This window comes from Diprion similis, chromosome 3, assembly GCF_021155765.1.
Source record: "Diprion similis isolate iyDipSimi1 chromosome 3, iyDipSimi1.1, whole genome shotgun sequence".
Taxonomy (NCBI): domain Eukaryota; kingdom Metazoa; phylum Arthropoda; class Insecta; order Hymenoptera; family Diprionidae; genus Diprion; species Diprion similis.
The window spans coordinates 1,778,033-1,789,605 of record NC_060107.1 but is presented as its reverse complement, the minus strand read 5'-3'; the positions used below and the strand labels follow the sequence as shown (position 1 = coordinate 1,789,605).

General features: G+C 37.1%; 2 protein-coding genes across 2 annotated transcripts; one reads left to right on the top strand and one right to left on the bottom strand.

Annotated features, from left to right (window-relative positions):
• Positions 1-461: 461 nt before the first annotated feature.
• Positions 462-9,422, top strand: LOC124403982 (proton-coupled amino acid transporter-like protein pathetic). Its single transcript, XM_046877759.1, has 10 exons — positions 462-641; positions 4,778-4,844; positions 5,509-5,597; positions 6,416-6,520; positions 6,624-6,774; positions 6,979-7,100; positions 7,192-7,550; positions 7,632-7,815; positions 7,912-8,078; positions 8,251-9,422. The coding sequence occupies exons 2-10, from the start codon at positions 4,842-4,844 to the stop codon at positions 8,481-8,483; spliced, it is 1,413 nt and encodes a 470-aa protein (XP_046733715.1). The 5' UTR covers positions 462-641; positions 4,778-4,841; the 3' UTR covers positions 8,484-9,422.
• Positions 9,423-10,067: 645 nt separating this feature from the next.
• LOC124403983 (DNA-directed RNA polymerases I, II, and III subunit RPABC5) lies at positions 10,068-10,745 on the bottom strand. Its single transcript, XM_046877760.1, has 2 exons — positions 10,539-10,745; positions 10,068-10,314 (listed from the first exon to the last, which is right to left on the bottom strand). Exons 1-2 carry the CDS (start codon positions 10,631-10,633, stop codon positions 10,206-10,208), a joined length of 204 nt encoding a protein of 67 aa, XP_046733716.1. The 5' UTR covers positions 10,634-10,745; the 3' UTR covers positions 10,068-10,205.
• Between the last annotated feature and the right edge of the window lie 828 nt (positions 10,746-11,573).

Genomic DNA, 11,573 nt, shown 5'->3' with positions numbered 1-11,573 from the left:
TCCTCTCTTAAATTGCAAATACCATTATGCAGCTATAAGAAACAGCATTTCAAGAATAGAATAAAAAGACCCTTAACTTCTCGGTGACTGCGTCGCACCGTTTCTCGTAGTTCCGTTCCCCTACAGCCCCGGGACCGTTCTCATAACGAGATACGATTATCGAGCGGCCTCCGAATCGTGATTCTACCTTACCAACCGAGGTCGTCTAGCTTGCGTATGCATGTAGGGGTATACAGACGCGCATTGTATCGCGTGTGTTATCCAGTCTCTTGCGCGTGTTCGTACCTACATCGCGAGTCCGCAGGTGGTGTAGGAGTCGGCGGCGACGGTGCCGCGTCTGTGTACCGTCGAGCTCGTCGAGCTCGATGCAGTGGGAGGTCGTCGTCATCGGTTCGAGGGCGGGGAGGGTTTAGGTAAAGTGGGGGGGCCAGCGTCGGTAGTCTGCGACCCTTGTATGAATTTAGACAAGTTAGTGGCGAGACTTGAGCCTGACGAGCGTGGCGGCCGGTTACGGTCCGGGAGGTGGTTTCGAGCACGTCGTCGTCTTCGTCGTTGCCGTCGTTTATTTTTCGGGACGGTAAAATATCGTGGCTTTTTCATCACCTTGCCACCGTTCGCACGGGAGAAAAGCTGGTAACAAGGTGGGTTTGTGTTTCAACTGTGAGGTGGAGACTACGTGTTTTTTTATTTATTTTTTTTTATTTGCTTTTTTTATTATTATTATTTTTTTTTTTTTCATCTCATTCGAATCCAACATATGCGTGCGAAAAGAATTGCAGGATAGTTTGTTTTTTTCTTCTCTCTCTTTTTTTTTAAACTTTTTTTTTTTTCCTTTTTTTGCTCCGGGGTAACGTGTAGCTTTGCACCATGCGTGTGTGTACCAGATTTGGTGTGAGATCACTGGCTGCAAGCAGGGAATAAGTTCGGTGACGTAAAGTTTATGGCGTCGTTGCATCAGCCGCGTGAAACCCACCACGTGTAGCGGCAGTTTCTGAATGCGGGGTTTACCATCCGGTTCCGATATCGCCGCGTGGGTGTTGCAACAAACCTCCGTCTGACGTTCTCAATTAATTCTTTTTTCTTTTTGCTATTATTCTATCGCGTCTCGACGTCGACTGAAATAACGACAAATTCAGGGTTTAATTTTTATCAGCGCGCGAACTGCACAATAATCTGTGCCGAATCGATTCTGTGTCACTTTGTAATCTCTGAACATTTGATAGCTTTTCTTTTTTTTTTTTACTCCTTCGTCTCAAGCTGGTAGAATTGAAGACTTTCGAAAATTCAATTCAAACTTTTAGTAACAATTTTATAAAATATTATTTATTATACACTTTATGATTGGATTTATTTTGGTTTTTAGGAGATTATTGAGTAGATGAAATTCGGATGATAATATGTGTGTCGTTGATGGGGCTATTTGGCTGTACTGCCAGACATCGAGTACGCCAAGTGTTCACCACGTGAAATTTGCTCATGCGCAAAACGCAGCTATCTGCACGTGTAGGCCCTACATGATAATTATCCGAAGATAGCGTAGAGAAATCACGTCGATAATGCATTGATAAAAAGGTGGAAAAATTTGCTTCCCTTTCTCCTCTATCGATAAATAGCGCAGTACGTGGTGGTGTGAAGTTTCGTTCGAATATATTATGAATCTGCCGGAATATCTCGTCGTGTAAATACCGAGTATTTTCGAAACTCGGTAAATCTCTACATATGTTACATATACATAGAAAAAGTAACACATGGCAGTGCATGGATACATACTCTATGTACGATCTTATACGTGTGTCTGTGCCAAGCGTATAAGCAATTCGATAATATATAATCGATGCTCTGACAGGTTATGCAATACGTATAATGCGATATATACATATATGCATGTATAATATGGATGAAATAAGCTATAGGCTAGAATTCGCAACGTTGAATCCGAGACACACAGAAATAATACGTAGATATAACAATGATAAACTACGACGAAAACCGGTTCTCTTCATTGTTTGTATATTATTATAAGAAACAATTATCCGCATAGAATGAATGTAAAAAATACACTTCGTTAACGATAAGAGAAGCGTTTTTTCACATTGAAAATAAAAAAATTGACGACGTTGAGATATTTCGATTATCTCTGTCTGACCGACCGAGCCGAGAGTAGAAAAAAAGAAGAAACAAGGCAGATACGAGGCATAGCGCGATTGCAAAAGAGAACTAAAACAATGCGATCGTATTTCGCTTGAGTAGGTGAGTATACGCTTATTTCTGCAGAGGCCATCACGTGTGGAACGCGAATAGATTCGCACAATCGTATACAAGCCAAGACGATCAGACGACACGCCTCGGATGCCGTATACATCATACACGAAAATAGGTTCACGTAAAATTTCTATCTTGTAGTAAACGTGTCTCGCATCCGGTATACCTGCATCGCCTCTTTGCCTCTACGAATATTCAGATGGAGAATTGTTATCACATATTGAAGTTAGTATAAGGTTGTCGTAACGATTCGAATTCTGAGGAAAAACCGTATTTCGCAATATTCGAATCGTCTAAAGTTCATTAAACTGTAATAAAAGAAAACACTCATATTTCCTTAAAAATCATTGTAATACAAAAAAAAAAAAAAGTCATTTTTTTTTTTAACGCACATATACGATAGGTTCTAATCTGTGAAACCTGTCGCAATATGCGTACATGTATTACACGGTATGATTGCACCATATTTGTTATTTTTATTTTTCTCATTCTTTATATCAGTCACTGACACCGTCGTCGCTTATTCAATGAATGTCGTAATGGTGAAACGAATTTAGATGCCGCACAAGTCCTACCGCGTAATTGATTCGGATCAACAGCGCGTGGCTGCCTATCCCGCCAAAATATTTCTTATACCTGTAGACAAAAAAAATAGAGGATAAATTTCTTTCTAGATTTCGCCACGCACGTACGCATTGTTTTTTTTTTTTTTTTTTTTTTTTTTTTTTACACTGAGATTTTTCACGCTTAAATCACACACATATATTCATCGCAATGTAATCGCGATAACTCGGTGGCACGTGACGATCTCTGGCGTATTGTTACACGTATATAATGTGTGAAAAAAAAAAAAAAATGAGAACTTGACCTGAATTGCGGTTTTCATTATGTTATATACCTATACGATAGTGTTATTGATATTCTCGGTTACATTGCGCGGTAATTGCGTCTGCATTAGTAGTCGGCACTGTTGCAAAAATTAACGTCAACAGGTAAAGAGCAAAAAGAAAAGCAAAGAAAAAGAAAAAAAAAACACACACACACACACAAGGTTTACTTCAGATTCTTTTTCTTTTTCTTCATAAATTCTAAACTGTGTTATATATTATAGAGTAAAAATAATCAAATTTGAAACTAAATTAAATGAGTTGTTATTGTGGACTAAAATGTTCCGTGCAGGTATATAATATATTATATGTAGTTATATAATAGGTGTTGTAATTTATGCAGATAATGTTTTGATTACTCGCTGCATATTATGTTATATATTATTATTCCTGAGCGATACGTATGTATATATAAATACTGCATCGCAGATGACTTTCGTGAAGTTCAGTTTGTACAGTCTGATAACGAAATCGAAATTGTTTATATAAAACCGTCGCAAGAGAGAATTAATACATTGCTTGAATTTAATTGAAAAACATTATTTTATACTTTCTTCTGGCAATGCGCTAATAGCAAAAAAAAAAAAAAATCTCCTGGTATTCGTTCATTCGGTTTAAAGGTGCATAGTTCAATAATATGTAAAAATCTGTCGATTCTTGATTCTAAAAAATGTTTACAAACATCGAGAAAATTGTTCATTTTTACAGTCGCGATATTGTAAAACTGAGAAGGCAAAGTTTGAAATCACGAATGGAATTGTGCATATTTCGCGCTCATGATGCGTAATCTCTAATAAATACAAATAATGCATATCTGCAGTTCGAACTTCGACCCATCAGAGTGCATTTATTGTGCCTTACTGCACGCTTTTTGCACCAAAAAGAATACGATGATAAACATATTATCTATAGAGCAGTTTAATCTGTGCGGGATGATTTTCATTACTTTTTATTTCAGTTATTTTCTACTGATCTCAAAGAAGCAGTCAATCATGGTCATTATAATGACGTGAATGAAAGTTGCACCAAAAATTTAACGAATTTTTTTTTTTTCATCCAACTAGTGTTTTTCAACTTTTACTTATCTGCCGCGTGTCAAACTCTAATTGCCCCTCCTTAATTCGTCTATGGACATTTTTTTAAATAGTCCACATTACGTAGCTGCATTGTTTCAAATCTAAAACTAAAGATTTATGTACATTGATGCAATATATTTTGATCCCGCAATCTTAACTTCTACTAAAAAAAAAAAATTCGAACGTTGTCTATTGAATAAAGTGAAATGAATTCTCACCGCGTGCTGCATTAACATTGGGGGGGGGGGGGGGGGGGGGGGGGTGGTAATTATGGAAATACTTAGTTTTTGAGGACTCAAATACGTTAAATCGTTTTTTTTTTGTTTGATTGTAACCAAAGAAAATAAAAATAATTTTCAGATGTGGGGGAAAAATTTTTTTTTGCAAATTTAAAAAACTTCAAAATAATTTTGAAAAATACAATTTTTTTGATCAAACTTTAAGGGTACGTGATGATCGTATCTTCTGATTGTCACACCCATCGATATCTATATTGTAAAACGGTCCCGATAACATAAGATTCATACGTATTATTTACACGCTTGATTTCAGGCATATAACATCACCGGATTTCTGGAGTATTTGGAAACAGAGATAAAGGAGGAACTCCGCAAGCATGGCAAGTCGTCACACTATATTACGATCTTTGTTATTATCATCATTCCTAACAACAATAACAACAGTGATTGAGAAACGGTATAAACTCGAGCGTCTACTTGAAATAACATTAAAAATTCTAATCGATTTCAGGGGATGTTGAAAAATCTTGACCGCCGCTTCGGTATGAATATAAAATGAAGGTTATGATCTCGTTATCTAATAAACTGATCTATCAATTGCGGGAAGTAGCCGACAGTCCAATTATAACTGTTAGACAATTGGCCTCGATCACTATCGTTATATACAAATCGATTTTGCTTTCTTCTCAATTTATTCTCGTTATTTATTCACGTCTATACCGTGTGTTCGTGAGAAAAGTGCGCATCTTACGCGCGTGCGTCAAGTCGTTCGAATTTTATTGGCCGATAGTTACCACGTGATTGAGCCGCCGATGCAATACCAATCAGGTGGTAACTGTCCACCAATAAAATTCGAACGACTTGACGCATGCGCGTAAAGTGCGCACTTTCCTCATGGACACACGGTATAATAAAAGCAGTAAGATTGAATTTCGCCTGAGAATTTGAAATGTATGTTTCTCGTACTTGTGTCCCATTTTTATAGCGAATTGTTTCAAGTTTATTTCTGCGAAAAATTAACTTTTCTGTTTTACCCTACCGCAGGTTAGCGCAACCGAACCTCCAGCCACGGAGCTGGAAACTTTTCTCCCCCAGGATGGTTCAGCAATAAAAGATGGCGCCTTGACCGGCAAGTAAGTATACAATTTATATGAGAGAATACTGCAGAGGTATAATAATAATCGTCCAAAAACCTTACATTACGTGCGTAAAAAGTGGAAATTCCACGAGGAAATAATATATTATCGCGCCGTATACATGGTACGTAAAAGTTAATTAACATAAATATTATTCGAATGATTCTCAGTATACCAATAATATTTAAATATATTTAACAACGAATTGTGAAAGTTATAATTATTATAATCAATGCTGATCATCGTACGTCCGCAATTTAATCGCGTATATATATATATTAATCCATCGCATATTCGACCCACGTCGGAAATTTGTAAATTATTTTGATACCGTTATGCCGTGGTTTACAAACAATACATTTTAAAAACACTCGCACGCATATTGTAAGGCAAACTCGTTACCCAATTGCGTCGCGCAATATCAGAATTGATGTCAAGACCTGACAAACCTGGTGGACGAATTTATATTGCAGGTAGATAATTTATTGCACGTCGCATTCTGAAACCTTGTGCCGATCTACATGTACGTTTTGAATTAGTGTACCGCAGGTGATACTTGCGTTTGTGCAAATTCGATATATATCCTATACGACCACGATATACGTTAGAAAAAATTCACTGAAACATCTGTTTCTATTTCATTGTCATATAAGGAATTATTATAACGTGATCGATGCAGCAAAATCAGCAAACATTAGAATCCTCAAGGTGCCAAAAAGCACTTCAATGCAGTTTTCGGTCGAATAATTATTATTGCCAATTAATTAATTATTCAAGTAACTAATTATTCTGTTTTATATTCATGTGTCAATTAGGTATAAAGTACAAGTGGTGCCAGCGCGAGATGTCGAAGCCACCGGACAGCCAGGCGACAAAGGATTCGATCCTTTCAAAGAACGCGAGAACCCGAATCCCACGACGTGAGTAAAATCCTGAAAAAGTATACACTTAAAAAAATGTGATAATGCAGGTAAACGATAGTCGAGTAATTCAACTCCAACGATTGTATCATTACTTTTGCAGGAACTGCGACACGCTTACGCATTTACTGAAGGCATGTCTTGGCACTGGGATGTTGAGCATGCCGTTCGCCTTCAAAAGCGCTGGACTCGTTCTCAGTATATTTTTAACAATATTCGTCGGTTTCATTTGCACGTATTGTGCGTACGTGTACGTAAGTATATTCACCTCAAATCATGATGATAAAAAAGTAAAACAAATTAAAAATCAAGATTTCGAACAATTCATCAATCGTTACTTTATTTTTGAATGTTTGAACTTTCGACACTCCGGTCATTCCGAATATCGATGCTTCCAAGTTTTCACTCCGACTCTTCTATCATTCTATAAGTTCGTTAATTAATTTTCTTTCTCGTAGATCGAATGCGCCCACAAGTTGTATTACAGGACTAGAAAATCCACCATGTCCTTCCCAGAGGTCGCCCAAAGCGCGTTCACCAACGGTCCACCATGGGCGAGACCATACGCCAAGACGATAAGGTATACATATGACATAAGTTGACCAGGGAATCCTCGGGAGAGTGAATCAGGAAGAAGAAGTAAAATCTCATCGAGTTTGTTCGTTTTTTAGGGTGATAATCGACGTGAGTTTGTTCGCATCGTATTTCGGCACGTGCACCGTTTACTCCGTCATCATCGCCCAGAACATAAACCAAGTAATAGAAGTACACATGGGAGAGGGACTTCCGGAGCGTGGTATGATAGCGATATTACTGGTGCCTTTCGTCCTACTGAGTTGGGTACCAAACCTAAAGTACCTCGCGCCGGTTTCCATGGTGGCGAACGCCTTCATGGTGGTGGGTCTCGGGATAACGTTCTACTACTTCGTCGTGAACATGAAACCAGTCACGGATTTAAATATGGTTCCGACGTCGATATGGGATCTACCGGCATTCTTCAGCATCTCGATATTCGCGATAGAAGCTATAGGTGAGGAAAGAATAGATTCGCGTACTCACAAGTACCAATAAATTTGTACATGGTATACCTATACACTGATGATGTGTTCAGGTGTTGTGATGCCGCTTGAGAACAACATGAAAACGCCCAAGAAGTTTATCGGTATTTGCGGAGTTATGAACCAAGGAATGTCCGCCGTGACTCTGATGTACATCGTCATCGGTTTTATGGGATACGCAGCGTACGGAGACGGAACTGAGGCCAACATCGTAAAGAATTTGGATTCAAAGGACATGTAAGGACTTTCAACACTCCGTTTCGTCGCCTTCTTGAATTCGATTAGGATTTCTCGATTTGCTGATCCTTACGATTTATAATCGCATATTTTCAGCCTTGCTCAAATTGTCAAAGTACTGATCGCCCTCGCGGTTTACTGCACATTCGGACTGCAGTTTTACGTGTGCTTGGAAATCGCGTGGAACCGTATAAAGGAACACTTTCTCAAGAGGCCGCAGATCGCCAATTACGTTCTTCGCACAGCATTAGCAATGGCTGCTGGTTAGTATGTAAATAATTAAGCGTGTGACGTGTGTTTGTTCAACGTACGTTCATTATTCAATTTTATGTACTTTTTTTTTTCTTAGTATTTGTCACAAATTTTTCGGGAGACACCTTAAAAAAAAGTTTTAAAAAATTGAACCCATCCTAACGCCATTGTTGTTAATTTCAGTATTGGTGGCCGTCGCAATACCGAAGATAATGCCGTTTGTCGGACTGATCGGCGCCCTGTGCTTCTCCATATTGGGGCTCATCATGCCACCAATCGTTGAACTGATTGTTCGATGGGACGAAGGATTTGGCCGAGGGTATTGGTTGATTGTTAAAACTATCCTCGTGGCTACTTTTGGTCTGGTGGTTCTAGTCTTTGGAACTTACACTGCCATACTAGATATCTTCAAGTAAATTATTCGTGTAATTCATTAATCGAATTATGCGAAGACGCCTTGCCTCGATTTACACTTTGTTAACTATTCATAATTTCGCGACGCATATGTTACACCCGCTTTACCGACGATTCGTAAAATTTTTTCTACTATATTACTATCCCGATTTGTCAGGCTTTCTCAGACACGCTTGTCGTCGGTAAATGAATCGTTGAGAAATCATAACATTTTTTTCCTCATCCGTTGCAGACATGAAATTCGGGCGGAAACAGTTGAGTAATTAGCTTCTATTTTTATCGATTATTCGTCAGCAACTGTAACGTAAAAAGTAAACGCGCAATTAATGAGAATTTAAAGCCCTTATTTCAAATTCAATTGAAAAACAAAAAAAAAAAATAAAAAAAAAAATTATTCTTAGATAAATTTATCTAAGACAAACCATATTTATATCATCATCTACGGACCATCGCATTATCATTACAGTCACACCAAAGTCGAAGTAATCGATTACTCATAGAAAAAATTTATGTACATCATATTAACGAAATATAGTATTTTTTTTCACCTGTAATAGGTACTAGGACTGTTCGATCACACGCGATCAGTTATGCGAATAATTCTAAACGAATCATTAGATTAGAAATTGCATCTATTTTTGTAATAGGAAGTTGAATAAATAAATTATTATTATTAGGCGAAAAACAGGGGGAAAAATGGAGTAGAAGGTGAATCATTGACGATTAGATGAATAATATTATCGGTACTAATCCGAGGTTGTACAAGGAAAATAGAAGAGACAATCCTAAGACTCAAGAATTTTTGTACGGATTTGATTCGAAGTTATTTTTTAAATAATTAAGATACGATCTTCTACAATCGAGTTCACAGAATGCGAACTGCGATTTAGTATAAAAATTGCAATATTGTTAAATAATTAACAAACAGTTATGTTTCGTTTCGTTTCTAGTTGTTTCTAAATGAATTAAGACCAGAATCGTCCTGATATTTTACCAGAGAGGGGGGAGAAAATATGAAAATACTTTTATGGACTAGAAAGTGTAATGAGATTATTGAAACATTTGTTATTTTGATTGTGTATGAAAGAGTCTAAGTCTCATAGGTATTATTGATGGAAAAAAAAAAAAAAAAAATTAGAAGAAACGAATAAATAAATTTATCGCGTTAGCAATACATGGAACTTTTATAAATTGTAAATTTTTGATTTGATTTAATAGCAAATCATATTTTCGGTGTGTATTTATTTCTAAAATAATTACTATATGTTAGAACTCCATCACTGTTATTTCTGCATCATGATTTAATAATTATTTACAACTTGTACAAATGAACTGATTAATGTCCTAACAAATTATCCAAATCACAAAATTGAATAAAGATCTTTTTCGTCTTGGAATAGAAAACATGTATTAAGATATTACAACCAAGAATGTTTTACCATTTTTAAAAGGATGATAATACTTTAAGAAACGACCGAAACAACCGATTATAACCAGTTCAAGGTATATGTAAGATAAGCAATTTTTTTTTCAATAAAAGGAAAAATCTGTTCTGAATAACTTGGCATAATTTTTACTTGCGATGGATTTAATTCTGGCATTGCTAAATGTTTTGTTCAACGAAATAATTTTCACCTTACTCGATGTACGATAGGTGAGCCATATTCTTGCGCCAAGTTACTCCGCGTTTTGTAATAATCGTGGTCCAAAATATTTCCTGCATGTTACTTTTCCAACGGAGCGTAATTCAGCAGTTTTTCAATAAGATCGACGTGTCCAAGCAGCATGCGACGGCAACAATATCTCTTCAGGCCAAGAGCGTCGAGGGCATCGCTGAAAAAATTGAAGGCAGTTCTGACTTTGGATACTCTAGTTGAGAAATAGCGGATAGAATATTGTCATTATTTTTCACTTGATGATTTGAAATTGCAGTAATGCATGGATCTTGAGTATTTAAGGATGTTGAACAGTTTTCTTTCAAGTTCTAATGATAAATTTATTGTTGACGTTTTCGACACCGAATAGGTTATGTTCGTGCTCGGAAGTTGCGTCCTTACCCTTCTGTATATTCTGCTTGTAGTAATCCAAGATAAGCTTCCCATTTGTTGCCAATTACTTTACCGCAGGTAAAACAACGCACTGGAATGATCATTGTACAATAATATTTCTTGTGGAAACGATAAATCAAAAAATAGAAGCCACTACTCAAGTCCACGCTTAACCTCGTGCGATTTTGGTTCAGATTTGAACCATAAACTGTACAGCTCCATGAGTGACTATGTCGATGGTTTCAGTCGGTACGTCAAAACAAGACGTACCGATTGAATTATTATTTATCTTCAGCCTTGGATGTACCGATCGGTGATTCCGTTGACCGTCGGTAAATTAGGTCTTTCAATTTTTACGCGAGATGGCGACACACTCAATCGATCTGAATTCTTTGACCGCCATTCATAATGAAATCCGAATTTGAATATGGAACCTGACCGGTATTTGGAACACAGTTTTTCAATGATTTGGAACTTCAATGAATTAGTAATTTGAAAGTTACGTGTACTTACACCAAGCATAAAAGTGAATTTATACTTACATGTGACATCGAGACCTTTGCAACGGCATTCTAGCTCAGAATTTTTCAGTCATTTCTCGTGGGAAGTTCGTTTTTATGAAACATGTCGATTTGCAAACTATATAAAGAAATAACATTACAGAATTGCAGGACTTTTTTTTGTTGAAATAATCTAGAAACCTAAATGCATGGTGTTCAATGAAAAGACAATTAGTCGTTAGATCCATATATATGTATAATAGAAGGCTCAGGACAGAATGTCGTGAATAATTTTGGAAAAAAAGTCCGATACTTTCGGAGCAGGCATATCTGCAGTATATCATGTGCGCGTGATATCTCAATTTAACGATTCCTCCACTAGGCGGAATTGTTTACCATAAATTGACACTTCTTTTACATCCCCCGCTCGGCCGTTGTAATAACAACGGAAGACTGTAACTATGCGGGTTATATTAAACAATTTGAGACTCGGGCTCGATTTATAAACATCTGGCACTGCGGGGAATTCCAGTATACCACACAT

Coding starts and splice junctions, on each gene's coding strand:
- LOC124403983 (XM_046877760.1), bottom strand. CDS start 10,633: ATGATCATTCCAGTGCGTTGTTTTACCTGCGGTAAAGTAATTGGCAAC. Junction 10,315..10,538: donor CAAGCAGAATATACAGAAGG/GTAAGGACGCAA, acceptor CAATTTTTTCAG/CGATGCCCTCGACGCTCTTG.
- LOC124403982 (XM_046877759.1), top strand. Junction 6,775..6,978: donor CGTATTGTGCGTACGTGTAC/GTAAGTATATTC, acceptor TCTTTCTCGTAG/ATCGAATGCGCCCACAAGTT. Junction 7,816..7,911: donor AATTTGGATTCAAAGGACAT/GTAAGGACTTTC, acceptor GCATATTTTCAG/CCTTGCTCAAATTGTCAAAG.